Here is a 20370-nt window from a genome sequence, read left to right on the forward strand (position 1 = left end):
AATATAAACGAATGACTTATCGTAGTAACTACGATGTAATCAAAATTTAAACTTTTGTACATAATTTTTACGATCTAATACGAATACATACGGGTTTTAATTTTAATATTAAACCTAAGACTAGTATTTTTTCATTTTTCTTCAAATTTTAATGGCAAGAAAATTCACACTCGCTTAAATTTATTCAAAGTACCGTCGTTAAAAATATTTTACGCGAAGTGATTGTCGGTTGTACAATTACATAAATTTAAATATCGTAAAATAATGATACACGTTACTTAAATTTTGAATAATTGTAAGCAAATGTGCGGAACATGTTATCGGTGATCTTACGAGTTACATATCTAAACATGGTCATTTATTTTAAGTATTTGTAAAGATATAATTACTTTTTTTTTTTACAATTGGTGGATGGAAAACGTCATTTCGAAAATTTAGAAACAATTATTGTAGCAAACATGCGTTTAAAAAAAATAACACAGTCTTGCTACGTTCATTCTATTAAAATATACTCGGAAATATTGGTCCTTGGTAAACTCACGCACTCTCGACCAATACCTCATTCAAACGTGTGCCTTTTCGCGTATAAAGGCACGTTTTTATTGTTGTATATCACCTATAGTGTTTAAGTCGTTATTAATAGAACACTTCTTCAACTAATCTCGACAATCGTCGACGTCGTTATATACAAGTTTTCCTCATCTTTTGTGTCATTAAGAGTAAAAAGTTAAAACGGATGTGTGATTCCCTCGTACAAGTAAAAATGGTGGCATATCGCGAGTTAGAGCCTCTAGCCAGGCCATGTACAGAGCTGCCGATACAGCACCTTTTCGAGGCATCGGCAGTGTCCTGAAAAATATCCCATAAATGTATAAATGTTCCACCAAAAGTCGACGATTACTAATCCTCTGCCACTCACATGACGACTAAATTAGCTTCCATCGAATGTTGAAGTAACAATTCTCGTAAACGCAAGTGCCTATTCGTCTTCTCTTTCATAGCAATTAGTTCCGAATCTTTAATGACGTCTGGAAGAAAATAAGCGGTCAATTTGAGAGATATAAAACTCTGTTGGCATCTTATATATCATGTAACATTATTAAAACGATAGTACCATCATCTGTCGCTTTAGGGTCATCCGTTTGTTGAAAGTTCGCTATCAACGAATCGAAGAAACTCTTTGTGCTATCTTGCGCTTGTTTCGAAATATCTGGTATAACTTTCAAGTCAGAGTAATCTATCCGGAACTTTGATAAAAGACTTGCCATGCTAAAAATATAATCATCTCAACAATTTGTTTCATCCGCTATCGTCTATGGAGCTTAATGTTTCATCGCTTACTTTCTTTGTTCGTATTCCAGTTCGGAGTATTTATTTGCAAGCGCGAAGACCCTCAATTTACTGTTCGACCAATTTCGCCTTGTGCTGATAATGTATGGTAGTAGAAGCGTTAAACCTCCGTCGTCGTATAGCCACCATACATCTATCGTACCCTTTTTCTGTTTACGTTGAAATTTTGTCACGGCGTTGAGAATATCTTTCGCTATGGGTATGATATTCGGTCGATTATCGCGTTGATCTTCCGCTGTTGGATTAGGGTACTCGTTGATCATTCTGGAACGTCTCGGTGCTGGACTACCGGGTATTGAAATGTCTGATGTGCTACTTGCTACGTTAATGAATACCAATTATTAGCGATTATTTGTGTCATGAAAAAATTCTAGCAAAATTTTAATGTTGTAAATTCAGTTTCCAACCTTGGCTAAGTTGAGAGAAACTTTGATTTCCTGGTAATGTAACTGGCACATTTTTTTTCTGGTCTTCATTGTCTCCTATAGCTGCACTATAGTCAAGGCCTTCGCTCAGTCGAAGGAGCGCTACTGCTATGTGCATATCCAAGGCTTTACTAAATAAAAGCACATAATATATCATTACTAAATACCGAATTACTTATCCAAATAGGTGCACAACCATTTCTAAGAAGATTTACATACAGTACATAGATATTCGTACCCTCTATGTCTATTGTAGAAGTTTGGCTAAATTAATAAGTTTGATATTACCAAATGAATAAGCTTATACACGAAGTTTTATTTTTTCAGCGAAAGGAAAACAAATTTTAAATGTTGTAAAATAGTGTAAGTTTTCTGAAACTATAAAGAAGTAATGATCAATGTTGGTTTTTTGTAATAAATATTTTTCGTAAAAATTGTTGTGAGTGGTTTATATATGTATACATCAACATATTTATACAAGCATACACTTGGCAACATCAAACTTACCATTTAATTTAAACAAATTTCTTCGATAAACATAGAGGGTACGAATATTTATGAGACTGACTAAATCGTGAGCAAAGTAAAGGTTTGGATCAATTATTATTTGAGAATGATTAATTGTAAATACGTGAATTAAAATATTCTATTTTGCGTTATATGAGAACACGTACTGCATCACGTTAAAGTACATATTCAAATTATTCCGCGAGCATGTTATCCAGTCTTGCTTGTAGCCCATTAATAAAATATTAGGCTTCATTTTCCCCAAGCCTGCGGCTTGCAAAAGTGACGTGGCACCATCTTGAAAGTTCGCGCCATCCACCAAAGAATAAAACGCTTTGATTTTGTTAGCTCTAAACCAAGAAGTACAATTGATGACCATGGAGTTGCGCGTTTTATACGATATCGGTGACTGAAATGTCGAAAGATATGCTCGTTATCATCGTGCAATAAATTTATAGGATTATAAATTAATCAGTGTGGCTCGTACCTCGATAATATGACCACAAATGAATAGGCTATTATTCTTGGTAATGTGATGCGCAAAGTCAACTAGCGACGATCTCGCACTCGGGCTACCAGTGAGTACTAGAAGCTGAGGCCTGTAATTTTTAACGTGTTCTTCGACTCTGTCTAATTGTTGGACAGCGGTCAAAGCGTTGTTGTATGTTTGAGCTTGCGTTGTTGAACCCCAATTTACATCTATAAAAAAAAAATCTCTATGTATCCTTACAAACCTGATACTACCTATCAAAGTAGTTACACGAATAATTTACCTGGTTTTCTGTACGATACTACTAGGTAAAGCGCTAAAACTACGCATAGAGTGATTAAAGCTGTCCACCATGAGATCAGGAACATCACAGAAACACAGAGAATAGAGCCAGCGAGACTTAGCCACATGTTATAATACTGAAACGAAAGAATGTCGTCCTTAGAGTGAGTGATCTGTTTTTATTCGAGAAATAATACAACGAAATGTTTACCTTAAACGTTGGTCGCCAACCAATTGGTTTGGCCAGCGAAGCGTGAAATGTGCTGAAGTTTATGAGGGTATAGGCAGCCAAGAAGAAGTTTGAGATTAAAGGAGCTATGGCATTCAATTCTCCTGAAAGAAAAGTCACGCTTTACGATAAGGAAATTTGTAACAGAGGAGAGTAATCGATTAGTTTTTTAATTTATTTGTAAGAGATCGTAACATTTACCGATTAAAATGAAACCGACGGCGATTACAAATGTAAGAAAGTAGCCACGAATTGGTTCTTTGTCTTTCTCGCCGCTGAACCATGCGATTCCAGGGTATAGTTTGTCGAGACAAAGCGCCTGGAATACTTTAGGCGCGGAAACCAATGATGCTAAAGCGCTGGACAGCGTGGCCGCGAAGCATCCTGCATAAATAATGGGACCAAACACGGAGACCAATTCGATCACCTAAAGAATTGGAGTTTATTTATACGATACAATAAATATGTGACTCTTTATAAGTTTTTGTAAGATATTGCATGAAATACCTGAAAACTATTGTGGCTACCGTAAGGACAATTGCCAGTACAATTAAATTTCGTGCCATATATACTCCAAACTATTTCGCTCGAATTAACAGTAGCAATGGTGCTTTCTGTAGTCCCGTTGCTTGCGTTGAAATTTGGTATAGCAGCGTATGAACTATTAAAAACGTTCCATAGATCGTTAACATCGCCCGAAGCGTCTCGCATAACCGACCCTCCTACCATTAGTGCCATAAGAAAATAAGAAATCGTTGTCAAAAGAATTGCCAGCAGCGTTCCCTTGGGAATAGCTGTTTGTGGGTCCTAGTAAAAATATAAATAACCTAGATGAGTGGAATTTTCTTGAGACTTATTTGAATATTTCAACGATTCATGCAGTGTAAAAGTGTATGCTGTGTGTGTGCAAATGATAAGGAATGATCGCTGATAGTAATCACGCGCAATCTTAACGATAACAGTATTTGGATATACCCTATAGACGAAAGGTCTAAATCACCTTCAAATCACCGGATATATTCGCACCTGCCAGGATACCTGTTGCCGCTGGGAAAAATATAGCCAAGACTGAAAAGAAACTATGTTCCACACCTTCATAGTACCTATAGTCCGGATAAAAGTTCTCCTTGAACAGTTCAGCTGCAGTACACATAAAAAACAAACATTTGAAAGTTACAGTCTGCTGCATTTTTCAAGATTTCCGACAATAACTTATTACAAGTATATAGAAAATATATATACAATGATTAAGCCCCTATAACACTAAGTGACTCAAAATGGAGGTCTACATTTTGTATCTGATTTAATCCTGTTATCAATATGTATTATCAATATGTAGAAACAAATAGAAAGTTACTAATGGCTCTATCATAAAATTTCTTTTTAGAATCTAAGGTTTTATAGATGCCTAATGATTATTTGTTGCGAGCAATTAGAGCCATTACCATTGTACCCTATAAATCCTTTGGCTTTCTCGTGGTCGTCTTTAGGGCCAATAAAAGTGCCTATCATGAAATCGACAATAGCTACAAGGAGTATGACGAGCAAACCGATCTGGGCCTTTGCCTCCCACTCCAAACCGATCATCACGATCAAAAGAAGCAGAACTATCGTGATGCAACCTGTGGGAAAAAAAAGTAATGAAACCTATGTACGACAAGCAAACAAAAAAATTCGATAACCACTGACCTATAATTCTGATATCTGTGTTATCGCAATCAACGATGCAAATCCCGTTAGCTTTGAGACAATCAACCATACTTTCGCAGAAACCAACTACGTACATTGCGCAAGCTACCGCGTTCGCCAACGAGAATATCAAACCTATGGATCCACCGAATTCTGGACCCAATGATCTAGAAATCATGTAATACGTGCCACCTGCGGGAAATGTTTAATTAATCCCATCGATCTGGTAACGACGCGAGTTCATCGCAGTCGTGCCAAATACAATTGATCGTTCAAGGCCATCACCCTGGCCGTGAATAGTGTCATACGCAGCTCCCACTTCTACTCGACGTTGAGAGTGTGTGCGTCCGTGGATTGCGCAGAACAGCAGACATAATGGTGGGGGTGGCTCGCTACTGACCTTGAACGGCCAATTGATTCCGTTCTGAGCAAGTGCCACGCGTAAATCGATCGACCAAGAGGAGAATTAAAGATAAGATAAATTTTAATCGAATAATAAATAGTAAATAAAAATGTGAAACTCATAGAGTTGTCAGACTGCCCTCTTAAGCAAATGATTTGTTTAACATTCTGTACCTCCTTTAATGAGCCCATTTGTACTAATTGCCGACATCGATAGCGATGTTATAGTGGTCACGGCTGTCGTTGTGAAAATCAATAAAATAGCTTGCCCTGAAACCACGAGAGAAAATAATTTACTATTAATTAACGAATTATGTCATTCATTCAAGCCACGATTTTCTTATTCTGGGGACATAGTTGTATACCAATAATAAAATAATGTTCAAAAATCACTTTTTTTAAATACTGATTCTGTCATTAAAAGTACACTGGTCTCTGATGTCTTCACTATTTATTTATTTTTTACTGAATAGTGAAACATCAGAGTAACCTAATTCTTAGTTCATCCAAGATTCTAATGAATCTCTTCAGTACACGTGTCTTATTCTTAACACTATTTCCATGAAGTCTGGTACCAAGAAATACAAATATAGAGACAATTGATAGAACAGTTTCAGATTTCATTTCGAAGAACACTTGGAAGTTTCCAAGAAACACTTGCGGGTGTGACTGACGATATTTCTAAGAAACGTCCACTGGTGGTTAACTAATTACCTGTGCCCGCTTGAGCTACGACCCAGGAGAGTCTTAGGAAGAGCATCACCCCCCAAATATTCAGAAGACATCGCAGCAAAACTCCTTGAATCCATCCGAATTTGAACCCAGACGTCGATGGCTTCACGTGTGCTATGGGCAAAGTGTGCGAGCCTGAGCCCTGAAACAACAGTTCATAAGTGAGTAGTAAACATTATTCGTTGATATTCGCAAATTACAATGATAATGTCCCCTGCGGTAGTTCACGTAGGAATTTATAATCCTAAGTGGGCTAATCTAAGTAAGAAAATAGTATTGAAATCTTCACGATAAAAATATCTTAAAACGCGTACAGTTTCTAAATTAGCAAATTCAGAAGATAAATCGTACCTCCGAGTCTTACGAATAAGTATTATATTTATTCTCAGCGATAGGCAACAAAATTTGAATCATAGAATAAAATATTTCGCAATGGACACTTGAAAATTCCAATTATAAATGCAATCGAATGGACGTTTCAAATCAAAACGTTCGTTTTATTTGTTACACACCTTTCGAATAAAATACGACCCCCCTCCATTCATCCCACGTGAAGTGCAACTTCATTCTGCAATTCAAATTTTAGTTTTTGCTCGACGAGCAACGAAGAAAAAAAAAAGAAATAGTCGTGGCAAAAACTTGAGAGCAACGAATTGTTTATCTTCGTTTCGTTACGCCAAGTTTTTGCTACAACTTGGCGGTGCTCGTTACGATTATGAATAAACTTTCGTCCAATGAGCGTTTATTCGGGATAAACAAGTATTTATAGAATTCAACTGGAGAACTTGCCGAGAGATCTGCAGATCTCTCTACGTGAGCGTTACGCGTAAATTGAGATTTAGAGGTGGTTATCGGCATTGAAGGTGATTCGTCTAGAGGAAGGGTCGCCAGTCGACCAATGAAGACTAACGATTTACGTAACAATGCCTCACATGTCGTATATTACACGTCGCCCAATGTTGAGATACTTTTTAGGAATTCGACTTGGAAATCGCGCGGGTCGCGGTCGAAAGGTTGCTTAAGAACTCGAAAAAGGATATTTAATAATCTTTATTAAACGATGAAGTATTAATTCCTTTTTTTAAATCCATCTACACTGGTAGCAAGTAGAATTCATAAGCAAATTAAAGAAGGTCTACAAAAGATATTGTAAAACAATTAAAGCGCAATCGTTGACACCTATGGAATACCGACTAAATAGTGCACCATGTATAGAAAAGTACAATTAATTTGTAGAGCGTTTAAACAACGTGCAGTATGAATAACAACCTCGACGTTCTCAGAGTCGAGGTTCGAGAGAGATTAATACTTCGTTCCAAGAATCAACATGAATCCTAAATACGCATTGATCTTGACCAAACAAACATTTCTGGAAGCCTTAGAAGCGACGGAACATGTAGTAAATAATCGGATCACGCCCTCAGAAGTCATGGCGAAGTCGTCGAGATTAGGGGTAGATTAGAATTGTACGCATAAAATTCTCCGAAGGTTATTCCTTGAAAAGAACGCCTACTTCAATCGAGAATTTGAAAAATGTACATTGCTATTGTTTATTTAGAAACTCAATGGTAAAGTCATCTGGAATTGAGATTCTTTGTGTGTTTTGACAGACCTCTTCATCGATGTGGCTTGCAAAAACAATTATATGGGTATGAATCCAACGTATGGTTAATTATAAAAATCGAATTAAGAGTTTTAGGTATTCTCACTTCGTGATCGGGCAAAATAAAATGCAACCATTAAAGATTTTGAAATATCTGGTCCCTTCGACCACGAAACTGTGTTTGTAGAAGAGAAGCACGACCATCAGGCGGTTCAAGGGTACGCAAGCCTTCTCAACTGGCTTATAGCTTTTAGAGAGACGATTATTTCATCCCATTATTCCCTGTTATATCCTCGAATATCGTGCCTTGGACTCGGCTATAATTGCAAAATTATTCTTACACGTCTGCGCGGAGCCAATCTCGCGGCAGCTTACCCTCTGTGAAAAAGTAACGCGTTCGTACTTTTCAAACTTTCGTATCGAGACTATTCGTCGAGTCCCCTATTTTACAAATTTTATTTTTAAAAAATTCCTACCATAATAAAATTAATATAAATTTACGTTCTTTATGATAGACCAAAATGATCAATTTAAACATTTTCACTTGAATTATTATCAAATTCGAATTACGTAACAGGGACGGTTTATACTTCGTTAGCTCTTCCAAATGAGCCTTCAACTATAAGTCTATCGAGTATGCTATACACAGATATAATACTACGAAAGAGCTAATAAAATATAAACGGTTTCTATCACAATTATGATTCTAAATTTGAGTAAAAGTGGTTAAATATTAATAAGGTCCGAGAAGGTTCTATTTTAAGAAAATTATGAACTGGACGTGGCATTATCGACTTATCGTTTTAATTTTCATCGCGGAAATTTGCATACTAATTGCGCGTCATGTTTTTTTTTAACAACGTGACGCGTAATGATTGACAATGTAACGCCTCGTGTACCTCCAGAAGCGTAAACAACAAGTTAATGAGAGAAATTACTGAAGAGACGTAATTTTATTGACATTACGACAATATAGAGATAGTACAAGACACTTCCTCAATGTAGAGGTTTATTATACAAGTCCTATTCAGGAGACGTAATTAGGAAAACGTAATAACTAAAATATTCATAGAACGGATTATAATTTCATTATATATTTAGACCTTTTGTAACCCTTATCTATTCTACTTCTTCAAATCAATTATATGTCAAAATTTCCCATGCCTTGAAAACCATGAAAAAATAATTATTAATTCTCTTTATATACTAACAGAAGCACTATCTATAAAAATATCTATTTCACGACTACAAGGATCGATTACGTTAACGATGAACTTCATTTAATCACTGAAAATTTTTCAGATTTTTCGAACACCTTTCTTTTATAACAAACACATCGTAGGTTCGCCAATGGAAGAAACGTGAGAATGCAATGCCCCAAGAAACATTTCATAAAATTACAATCAGAGTACTGCAGACTCGTGAACTCTCACGAGACACTTCGTTCGTTGCTGCTGTTAGGATCATACACGTCGGATGCGATCCACGAATGCACGTAAGTGCATGCGACGTGTAAGTGAATTACGAGCGCAAAAGAAAAGAATCGACGAGGAAAGGAGCGCTTCTCACGCACTGTTACACGCGCTCGTGTAGGAGATAACACGTCGACTGAATATATGGTATAATAGTCAAATAATAACAAACGCTTATCCCTCGACTCGTAATGTATTCGGAGCACGCGTTTTACTGGTCCTATTGACACTCTCGTTAAGCAATGCATGAGGCACAATTCGGATTTACGATTGATATTTCAATTTTATCGCGCGTACACTTCCACCGTTTATGTCTGGGCTATCAGGATCAAAATTGGGTACAATTGATCGTGAATGGTGAATAAAAATCGCAAATTTGGCTATTTGGAGGTGTAGAAACAAATGAATTCTTCTGTTGCTCGGTCTGGGACAAGTTGAGTCTGTGGAAGAAGGATAGAGGCGGAAGAATTCGTTTGGTTTGATTTTTAGGTATGAATTTGCAATTTTTATTCTGTACTCTAAAATAAAGTAGGGCAAACTCTGTAATTCAGTCGTTTGTTAGAGTTGAACAAGTGTCGGATATTCTTCTTATATCGTTTTAACACGTTGACTGACTCTCTTGAAAATTTCTACTGCGATTAAACTTTGTTTATAGATTATTAAAAACTTCATCGAAATTCAAATATTTCATTCGAATACATTTTCTTTGACATTTTACTTGCAGAATTAATTTTTTTAATTCTTCATGTGAAGCACTGTCACCCATACATGGGTGGTGAACGTGTTGAATCGACCATTTATCATAGGTACCTAAATTTTATTTTTTTTTTTGTTAAAGAACATCCCTTTTCAAATAGTTTGCAAAACCATTGCAGTAAAAGGTGGAAGTGTTCTCCTTCATAGGACGATTACGAAGGGTCTCCCAAAACGATTCTTTCACTTGGTGGATCACAAAGGTTCTGACATGTGTTCTTAACCCTTTCGTTGCGGGCAGCCACTTCAACGACATTATAATGGACAGCCGCAACGTAATCGCCTCGCGCGACGAGCCGTTGCATTGCTAAGTCGAGAATAAGTTACTAATAAATTGCATGATGCAACAAAGTAACGAGCGCCAATCGTGTATGCGGCAAAGTGTACACTCGTGACTCCCATGCAACAGTAATACTAAATTTACAATCCATTCTGACGTAGCGAAAGGGTTAACAACACCTTCGTTCACTTGGCGATTGTACAGTGTCCAAGAAGGATTCGATTCAAGACCGGTTGATTGAAAAATAGTTCAATACCTCGTGGAATAAATTGTTTCACATCTGAAATTTCCTGATTGCATAATATTCGTTTAATATAATTGTATACAGGTTGCTAACCTCGGTGGTAGGTAGAAGAGGGAATCCTTAGGAACCCACTTACTGGCCAACAACTCGAGGAATTTTTAGCAAACATACGAATATTATTAATTCACTCTTAGTACTACTCCATGCTTTGAATTCTGCTAAATCTGAAGATCCATCTGAACTTAAAGTCGCTTCAATTAGCATTCATTCATATTCATTCAATAATTCATATTAATGTATTAGCAACAGACTTTGATTAACATTTTTTTAATTTATCGATAAGTCATCATTCTTCCTTGCTTCGTGACACACTTTTCGAAATCGGCGACACGATCCAATTTTGCTAAAGCAAAGATTGGAGACCGAGTGCTCGTCACGAGAGACGAGGAAATGAAATGCATCGCAGGAAGAAAGAATAGTTCTTGATTAGGGGAAATGTGATGCTACGAGTAAGTAGAATGTGGACAGCTACGAGTAATTTCGCCTTTCATAGATGGACTACAAGGAGAGGAAGGTCCTTTTTTTCTGTGGAATCGCATAAGGGAACACAATGTAGGAAACAAGAACAAATCACAGTCGATTGATGTCGAGGTTGTTAGAAATCGGTAAATTGTTGAGGTCAATTTACGGAGATTCGAGTTGTACACGTCAATTTATATAAATACGAATTGTAGACGTCAATTTATATAAATCTTCTTGTAAATGTTGAATGGACGTTTTTCAGAGACCTTCGACTTAAAAAAGTTTCGGGTCACAAAGGCCTGACTGTATTAGAATAAATTCGAATAATTCATATGTATTTGAATAGTACGAATGAATGATCTAAACAAACTAAAATTACTTTTTAATTCTCGTTACTTTATACTACAAAAGAAATTAATTTTGCTGTATTAATATTACTTTATTTTTATCGTTACAGAATGTTTAAAATATCCCAATCGTAGCCTCGACATTACAATAAAATTTCAAATTCCTCTCCTCGGTATGTTAATCGACGATTATTGCACTCTAAATTGACAAAAATGTCGCGTGCCACTGGCAGGGTAGCTCGAAGACCGTGCAGTTCGAGGAATCAAAATTACCAGTATAATGTATAATTCACTGCTAGTCCAGAATGCGACAGTGCTCACACGAGAATATCAATTTCTCGACTAAATATTTCAATGGACGAGACACTCTCGTGGTATTTATAAATTTTCCAAGCGTTGCTTTAATTGTTCAAACGTCGGAGTTCTATTTTAACCCTTCAGAAACCATGAAAGTTATTATATACATTCGTATGTATTTTCGTTAGAATTCGTATCAGAAATCGATACGAATAATCGCTAAATATCAGTGGATCACTTTCGTGACTCGAGCACTAAAGATTCTCCTATTTAACAAGGGTCGACTTAATCGTAAATGTGAAAGTCCATGGAAAACGAGCGACACAAAACGTACATTTAATTACCTTGATCAATTACAAAAAATAACGATCACCGTGTTTACGCAACTTATTACGAGAACAAACGTATATTTAGATGTAAAAGTTGCTTACTTCGATAACATTCGTTTGCATACTGTCGTGCTACGCGTAACAACTTGCATAATATATGCTTGTAATATGCGACACATTCACGAAGTTTGTTTAAATAGGATTCGTTATCGTGTCAAATAAACATGTGAGTTTTCTTATGGATGTGAACTTGTTCGATTGAATTTCGGAGTGCTGGAGTACCAGTGAAACTGGTGACTAACTAGTGGAAACTCATAAATAAATGATGAAAATGTTGTGTGGCTGATGATAGCGATGAGTAGTCACTTAAAGCAATGAGTGTAGCGAATAATTGTTCAAAGAAACGCGTACAGAGAGGAATAAGTAGCTTATAGTACTAAACAGATACTAAGAGTGCTGATAATGATGGATAGCTGATGACAGTGATGAGTCGATAGAGTTGTTGGGTAAATACTTAGTAGGTAATGAGTAACTAATGACAGATTTCAATAGATGATGATCGTGATGAGCAACTTTTAGTGTCTACTGATTAACCCCCGTTTAAAAATCAATCGAATCATTTACATAGTTAAGTAATCGCGTAGCAATTAGACAACTGAAACCTATCCGAGTTGAGTTATCGTCGACTCCACATTAGTGTCAATCTAGACAATGGATTCAAGTCGTTAGGATCCTCCGAACATGTCGTACTCTGGCCCACCGATCGTTTCAGCTATGCTTACATTTAGCTAATCACGTCCCACGGGATTTTCTAAATATCGCCTCCTATAAAACAATCGTGGTTGATAGTCGTTTGGTCGAAACAGATAGAACTGACTCGAAGGATTCTTCAATTGGCGCAGATTAGCTGTTGTCCAACAGGAACAACATCTTGGACCTCGAAGACACGAATTAGAGAACAATTCCAGCGTGAATATTTCTACCATGTAATTAGAACGACTTAGTTTTTATTGGTTTTAGTACTAATTCGTAGAACGTTTTATTTACCACTTGTTACCTTCCTAGGAATTAGGTTCGTTTAGATTAATTTATTTCAATTTATATGAGGGCCTAGCCCTAACGATGGTTCGGTTTTAGAAGGGAACGTAAGTTGTAAAATCTCTCCTTGAAACTGAGTGGAAATAATCAACACAAGAATGTGTTAGATAGTACTATGTCTATAGACAGCTGTAAAATATTACCTACTGAATAAATAAAGATGTATTTGCATACAAATGAATTACCGAGATCGACCAAGACTCTTGAACAAATAACCGATAGGGAATCGTTAGGTGTCTTCAAATACAACATCTTACGCATTTTACAGCGATGAGATAACAATTTCAGAGGAATGTGGAAACGCGCGAGTAAATAAAGTTTAATGCAATTTTAGCTAACTTCGCAATTGTGAAGAATGAAAGAGACTGTGTAAAAAAAAATGTTATTTAATTCTCGATTAATGAATTAGTAAATTCTCAAGTTAGCAATTATGGTCATCTGGCTAAAAACAACAAATAAATTCGAAAAGTAAAAATGTACAATCCACAAAAATCATCGAAAACAGAAGAATATGAATCGATTAAAATATATTAATTAATGAAGCATAATACATAGTACATTAATTAAAACAAAGATAGCATAAACGTTCAGCAAATCTCGAGCGCTGAAATTTTCTTTCTCTTTGGACTTCCAAAATGGTAAGAAGCCAGTAGAACAGAGGCTTAAGGAAATGGGCGATTTCCGCCGGGAAAATGTTTACTTCCCGCTAAAATTACCGGAAGGAAACACCCGGCAAGGCGTCGCGTGCTCGAAGAACTTTACCAAGCTGGAAAGAAGTACTAAGCGCGTAACATGGCACACGATCGCGACCGTAATGAGTACAACTACCGACGCATCGTAAAACAAAGAACCAGTGGTCCTATTAATGGTCAAGTATCATCATCCTTACCTTGTTAAGCAGAGTGGGATTGTGAAGCTCGTCCAAGGATGGCCTGTGAGCGGCCTGGATGCTCATGATGTTCCTGTAATTGTCCAGCCTGGGCAACGCCTCCCTGGTCATGTGCCTGAGGGACTTTTTCGTCTCTTGTTCGCCAAGAAGACTGGCACGACCTTCGAGACTATCGACACGGTTCACGTGAAACCTCGTTCTTCTCAGGGGGTTCAATTCCACCGTCTCGGAATCGACGTCACCGCTTATACCGTTTTCGTGGGCCATTTTTCTTCTTTCGTTGCTTCTTCTTTCCCTATTCAAGCTTCTCTGTTCGTCTTACTCTTTATCTGTGTAATTCTTCGTTTCTATTTCTGTTTGTCAAGATTCCTTTATCTGTGTAATTCTTCGTCTCTATTTCTATCTATTATTCCGTGCAATTAACAGCGAGTTCGACCACGGCCCAATGGCTGGTTGTTGTGTTTGTTCGACGACTGAAGAAACTCCTGCTTCACCGCTTACGATCAAAGGATCCGACGATTCCCCCGATTTTCTTCGTCAACTCACCAATTTAAGTTCAGCTCGGGCCAGTGCTCCCTGTTAACAATCGTTGAACGACGAAAGATGTTAGTAAAGCTTGACGATAGTTCCGAGTTAGGATGGGAGTGGAATTATTTATTTCTGTTTAATATTTGTACCGAATTTATTTGGATTGATAAACATGGACTGTGCAAATGTATTTTGAATTCGATTCTCTTCGGTTCAATTACAGTGTTTCCCATCATAAATATTCAAATAATGTGAGTTGATATGAAGTCACATACTCTTGACTAAAAAAGAATTTCATTTTAAGTTACCCTTGTAAAGTTATTTTTCTAATTTTCATCTTCGCCTAGTACCAAGATTTATATATTTATATTGGAGATCGACAAATTTAAAGTTACATTTAAGCAAGCCTTATTATTAATATTAAGTCATACATTCAAACGCTTGTATGTATAGCGTCCCGTCTTCTACTCGTTTCGCGAAGTTGAAGGATGATGCGAGTGCTGTCATTGAATTTTAGATACAAGCTCTTTAACCATTTGACTCGAATGAAGCAAATTGCATAATATTATTCAGATTTTTATCTTTGTTCAGCTTTATGACTGAAAAACCGTGTTCCAAAATGTGAGTAGTACCGTAGTTACTCGAAAAAGAAGCGCGTCATCCAAATTGTTTGAATTAGAGTTAAGGAGGCTCTAGGAAGAGAAATTTGTTAGATTCCAGACCAGTGAACGCATCAAATTATTTTTTCATGGAAAATATTCTTCTACCGATTCTTCACATTAAGTTTATGTGTGTTCCAAAAAGAAGAAGGTAATAGTACACAAACAATAGTCGTGGGAGGAACTAAGAGGTATAACGATCCTCAGCAGTTTGGTTTCTTGACCATTGTGATGGTCGAATTTGATGTCCGTAGAAGTTTAAACTTCAAAGCGAGTCTGCAGAAATGTTCATCTTCTTGAAAAGAATTTCCAACATCACAAGTGACCAAAAAGAGTAATAATTACGACTTTTTAAGGGTAGTTACTCGAACTTTATCTAGTTCAATTCCAGATTGGTGAATGAACGAAATGATTCATGGAAGTTCAGAGCAAGTCCGCACTTGGTCCACCCCCCATAACCGGTTCGTGTTGGTAAAGATCGGCGCCCGATGCCCTTGGCTCTCGAGTTACAATTAGTTAACAACTGCCGCGTAGGCTTGTCAATTATGAAATTACCCTTGTTTACAACACTCCACACATAATTACTGGCTCTCGACGGGTTAATGCATGGGTGATCCAGTTATCGAATTAATCGTTTCTTGCAACGCCGTGAAAAAAATGGCTACTTGGGCGGGTCGGAGACCATTTACCTCTCGTCGGGGGAATCCTTTGATGTTCCCTGGAAAATCTGCGATATTTAATTGTAAATTGAGGAGATGATTGGATTTTTATACATAAATTATAGAATTCATCATAATTTTTTAAACACTCCTTGTTTACCCTAAGGAAAATGTAATTTTTACTTGAACCTTTTTTAATCAAAGATTAAATAATTATTGATGGAATACAGAGATCTCGAGCAAAATTTTGCCAATTCTAATTCAATCTCCCGATAATTAAAAAAAGACATTGAAACAATATATGTTTTATTTTTCAAACGTAGGATCATCTTGAAATGAGGAAAATTTAAGTTAGATTTAGTCGCTTGGAGAATTTTATCCCTTTAAAAGGATGGGCGTGGCAAATAAACCACATTTTACTTTGCTTTATAAAAGATTCTAACATTGATTAAAATTTCATTTGCACGAATAACTTATTTCTCTTCTTTTCCTTGCATTCCGTGTAATTAAAGTTTAGAATGCCCATATTTAATAAATAATTTTTTTTTCTCTGGAATATTTCATACTTAAAATAGTGTACATATATTTTGAAATATTAATTAATATTCTTATTAATCTTGATTTCGAGTGATTTTAACATCATTGGAGCTAATTGTTGATAAACAAGGGGAAAGAATTTCTGTTTTGTGTCTTCCGTTACTTTATTTGTACTCCATTAGCAGTACGCAATTAAAACAGATATTTACAAAATTAAGAAACTAAGTAACATTTAGTGTTTATTCACAATTTAATAAAGTATCATTATTCGAATATTACTACTCCGGAAAATTGAATACGCGTGCCTTCCCTAAAAAGGTGGCGATTAAATGAAAACAAGATTTCTTTCATAACAAAATTAATCTTTTCTATTGTTTACATGGAAAAATGGAAACATGGTATATGTTAATCTCCTGTAATCAAACCAAAAATTGTATACAGAATACTTCGAATAATTCGAATGGTTCAATGTTCCAATAATGTTCACCGAATAATTGAACCACTGCTCTGTATAAACATTCGAAGAAAGAAAAATTCGCCTATTTCCAGCCTTAATCTCGCCACGTTTGCCTTTACTGCAAATGCAGACTAACGTTTTGTTACCGTTATTCTTGAGCGAGGGGGAAGACCGGCGTACACACACGCACATCGTCTTTCTACGCGCTTTCACAGAAAGGAATCGCAACGTTTTTCAATCGACAGAACAGAAGCAAATGTTTAGTCCTTCACCTTTCTCCCCAGCCCCGTTTAAAGGGTCCTTTCGAGTGGAACAGGGTTTCTGTCAGGTATCCGATTCCCCCATAACCTCACGCCATGAATATACACGCCTCTCGAACTGTTCACATCTGCCGGCGTTGTGTATGTGACGACTCTAACATTCGGAGCTTTTTGAAAATACGTTAAACGACATTTCGAAACAACGTGGACGAAAAAACGGTGCGAAACGCGTTTTTTTTTCACTGGACTCACACTGAACGAGAGTCTCTTCGAACCGGGTGCGCACTGCGTTCGTAAGCACGTGCGACTCCTGTCATACGTACTCGGGCGATTTCAGAAACTCGGCACGTCCGATCGTCACTAAATTCCGTTTACTACTGACGGAATGTCGCACAATTTCCCTTTTGCTCGAGCGCGCGCATACGCTCCTCTCGCGCCACACGCTCCTCTCGCGCCACACGCTCGCGCATCAGCCTTGCGCACAAATTTACTATACCCTCAGTACACGGATTCCTGCCGTGGAAGAAAAAGTCATTGAATCTTGCTGATTCTCTTCAAATCGTCAGGATCAGGGCCAAGATGTACTCCATTTAAATATGCGGAGTAGGAATTCGCACAGTTTCGCATTGATACGTAAAACCATATACAGTTTGTTAATTATGTAATTTTATTGTTCTTACTGTGTGTCATCCTCATATACATCAATGAAATCGCTTAAAGTATTATTTTTTAAAATATCAAAAGTATATAAGCAACCTCGAATCGTTTTTTAAATTTTGTACATAAATCGGAATATGTATTAATACTTAAAGAATTTGGTTTACTAAGAATTTTCGCTAGATACTTATAGAACTAGAGAAAAGCAAACAGGATTAGAGATTTTGTTAACATGTTAAATAAATCTTTCTCATATTTAACCTTATCTAGCTGGCTCCAATTACTTCAGAAATAAGGCATTTAATTATACAATTATCAATTTTTTTCTGTTTAAATGCTAATTTAACAATATACTTAATTATTACTGAAACCACTGAACACATGCTCGATTGCTGCCTGGACATCGCCGTTCGTAAACTGCAACGCCTGAATATTCAATGTATCATCTTGCAGTCCCATTTCGTGCATTTGCGCTAACTGTCTTCGCAAGTCCATAATTTCTGGTAAAACGTGCGGTAAAATTGGTGGCACAGAATCACTGATTAAACCTGGCGTTGCCGCCGAAGCTTCTTGCATAGCTTGCCTGAACATTTCTGTAGTTACTACTCCAGAATTCGTACTCTCACCCGAGGTAGAAGAAGAAGAAGGATCGGAAATTCTAGCTTGTAAGCGGGCAATCGTTTCTTCGAATATAGCAATGACTCTATCGCGCATTGTATCGGTTGGTATACTTGGTGGCAAGGGTATAGAGTCAGAAGACTGAGAAGAATCCCCAGCCATTTCTTCATCATCGCTCAAGTTATCTAAACTAAGGGAAGAAGTAGCAGGTTGTGAATTGGATACTGAATTGTTGGTGCTGACATTTGCATTGTGTGCCTCTTCGTGAACAGCAACAGCTATATTATGAGCAGCTTCTACCAGGACTGGATGTGCCTCTGCAAACCTACTCGTATGGATAACATATGCTTCACATTCAAATAACAGTAATAAAAATAAATGTATAAAATAGAATTTACCTTCTGACAGTATCTACATCTGTAAAATGTGCCATTAGATCACAATTTTGTAAAATAGCAATTGCTGTCATATCTTCATGTAATCCAGGAAAAGATGAAATGATGTTGCTTATAATTTCTGGCCTCTTGCCGAAACGCTACAATTAATGGATATATTTTATCAATGACATTTCATATGAAATAAATGCAATACTTACTTGCAAAGTAGTGTGAAGCACAGGATTATCTGTAATAGACTTAAATGCAGATACAAGTTGCAAAATGCTATCTTCTGATATATATTTAGATAGCGACGATATCTCTCTTTCCCTTTTCTTTAAAACATATATCATTACACCACCTTTTAAACCACATGATTCTAAAGTTTCATCATCTTCAAGGATACACCCACAATAAATCAATTCTGAAAAAAATCAAAGGACAAACATATTTATGGCAGTAATTCTACAATTACTTTTGTTACAATTATATTTTGTATAATATTGTAAATACAATTACAATAGTTTCATATCATAAATTGTTTATACATTAGGAAATTCGAGGATTGTGTATAAAAATGAAATCGAAATCAAAACATAAACAAAGACAGGAAAACGAAACGTCATCTTACCAAACGATTCCTTCGATAGGTTAACCTTTTCAGCTATCTCACATTTCAGATCCTTAACCTTATTTTTAAAATTGACATCGTTTAGCTTGATGGTGGTAAATGTTTCAGGATCTAAACGTAAGCTTAAAATTAATTCTGAAGTCATTATTGTCAACGAGAAGTCGTATTTGAAATCACAAAAGATGTACTGTTTAATCGATACACTTCAATTTTACGAAATCATCAACCTAACAAGACGCGTGTTTTTGTCTCTTATCACTGCTTTCTTCGCGTTTACGTAATGCTTTGTAATCGTACACTGTGGAAAACATTTACTGTCCTGAAAGTTTAAACTACCTTTGTTTTATTATTTTCTGTATTACACTACTGTCAATAAACTTTCGACGACGTACATCCATAAACGCAAGGTAAAATGGCGCTCAATACATGTATACGCCTAAATGGGAACAATTAAGAACATAATAAAAACCCTAATGATCACAAGATCGCCAATTTATTGTTTTTACCGTATAACGTATCGTGAATTATTAATTTAACGAAATAGTGGTTGTTATAATGCAAACTCCATAAAATGACATTTCAAAAGTACATTGAGAATCGATAAACGATGTCTCGATACGTTTACCGGTAGTTGTATCGATACTTTTATCATTAAACCGAACGCCAGCGCCAGCAATATGATGAACAAGTTCAGTGATATGTTTGGCATAATCTTCGATAGCTGACATTCAAGTTATTTTTCGTATAATGTTGTACGTACAATACACAAGTTTGATATGACATAAGAACAAGCAGAGATGCAAGACATTTGCGAAAATATTCGTACAGCTATTGAACATGGACGTACCGATATAATTAGATCCCTTTTAGATGCATGTACGTATAAGAAATTTTACTATAAAATTATGCATAGTTTTTTTACGATTTATCACATAACGTTACGTTAAAGATACTTGTATTTCAAGTATAGTAAACAAACGGATTAAAATGTGTCACGTTGAAATGAATATATCTCGCACAATGAAACCTTTCAAGTGCTGATGTCTA

General features: G+C 36.4%; 4 protein-coding genes across 6 annotated transcripts in view; 2 read left to right on the forward strand and 2 right to left on the reverse strand.

Moving 5' to 3' along the window:
* On the reverse strand, window positions 1-17443 carry LOC128888533 (bumetanide-sensitive sodium-(potassium)-chloride cotransporter). 3 transcript variants are annotated; one of them, XM_054145483.1, is made up of 18 exons: window positions 17293-17443; window positions 13941-14516; window positions 6089-6248; window positions 5549-5644; window positions 4973-5164; window positions 4729-4905; window positions 4284-4423; window positions 3791-4090; window positions 3485-3710; window positions 3266-3387; window positions 3056-3191; window positions 2770-2981; window positions 2450-2691; window positions 1758-1906; window positions 1342-1669; window positions 1115-1269; window positions 920-1028; window positions 1-849 (listed from the first exon to the last, which is right to left on the reverse strand). In XM_054145483.1, exons 2-18 carry the CDS (start codon window positions 14205-14207, stop codon window positions 714-716), a joined length of 3147 nt encoding a protein of 1048 aa, XP_054001458.1. In that variant the 5' UTR covers window positions 14208-14516; window positions 17293-17443; the 3' UTR covers window positions 1-713. The 3 variants fall into 3 exon arrangements, with proteins under 3 accessions (XP_054001458.1, XP_054001457.1, XP_054001459.1); XM_054145482.1 differs by having other exon boundaries at window positions 17053-17443; XM_054145484.1 differs by having other exon boundaries at window positions 17364-17381.
* The window catches only part of LOC128888612 (tetraspanin-3-like), a 22813-nt gene continuing 8691 nt past the window's right edge, over window positions 6249-20370 (forward strand). The window contains exon 1 of the mRNA XM_054145649.1: window positions 6249-6267. The gene's annotated coding sequence lies outside the window, so the exon portion shown is untranslated. The remainder of the gene's footprint in view (window positions 6268-20370) is intronic.
* On the reverse strand, window positions 17685-19708 carry LOC128888604 (ubiquitin-like protein 7). The gene is made up of 4 exons (XM_054145628.1): window positions 19324-19708; window positions 18911-19116; window positions 18714-18850; window positions 17685-18640 (listed from the first exon to the last, which is right to left on the reverse strand). The coding sequence occupies exons 1-4, from the start codon at window positions 19466-19468 to the stop codon at window positions 18052-18054; spliced, it is 1077 nt and encodes a 358-aa protein (XP_054001603.1). The 5' UTR covers window positions 19469-19708; the 3' UTR covers window positions 17685-18051.
* LOC128888537 (uncharacterized) overlaps window positions 19983-20370 on the forward strand; it is a 3737-nt gene continuing 3349 nt past the window's right edge. The window contains exon 1 of the mRNA XM_054145492.1: window positions 19983-20199. Coding sequence (XP_054001467.1) covers window positions 20121-20199 — 79 coding nt within the window. The 5' untranslated portion in view covers window positions 19983-20120. The remainder of the gene's footprint in view (window positions 20200-20370) is intronic.

This window comes from Hylaeus anthracinus, unplaced genomic scaffold (genome assembly GCF_026225885.1).
Source record: "Hylaeus anthracinus isolate JK02 unplaced genomic scaffold, UHH_iyHylAnth1.0_haploid 11994, whole genome shotgun sequence".
NCBI classification, from domain to species: Eukaryota; Metazoa; Arthropoda; class Insecta; order Hymenoptera; family Colletidae; genus Hylaeus; species Hylaeus anthracinus.

What these genes read in the sequence shown, in the direction of transcription:
- LOC128888533 (XM_054145483.1), bottom strand. Translation starts at nt 14,207, where the DNA reads ATGGCCCACGAAAACGGTATAAGCGGTGACGTCGATTCCGAGACGGTG. An exon ending in ATCCCACTCTGCTTAACAAG is followed by an intron (nt 6,249 to 13,940) that starts GTAAGGATGATG and finishes CTGTTGTTTCAG; the next exon opens with GGCTCAGGCTCGCACACTTT. An exon ending in CTGGAATACGAACAAAGAAA is followed by an intron (nt 1,270 to 1,341) that starts GTAAGCGATGAA and finishes TTATATTTTTAG; the next exon opens with CATGGCAAGTCTTTTATCAA.
- LOC128888604 (XM_054145628.1), bottom strand. Translation starts at nt 19,468, where the DNA reads ATGACTTCAGAATTAATTTTAAGCTTACGTTTAGATCCTGAAACATTT. An exon ending in CCTATCGAAGGAATCGTTTG is followed by an intron (nt 19,117 to 19,323) that starts GTAAGATGACGT and finishes GATTTTTTTCAG; the next exon opens with AATTGATTTATTGTGGGTGT. An exon ending in GATGTAGATACTGTCAGAAG is followed by an intron (nt 18,641 to 18,713) that starts GTAAATTCTATT and finishes CCATACGAGTAG; the next exon opens with GTTTGCAGAGGCACATCCAG.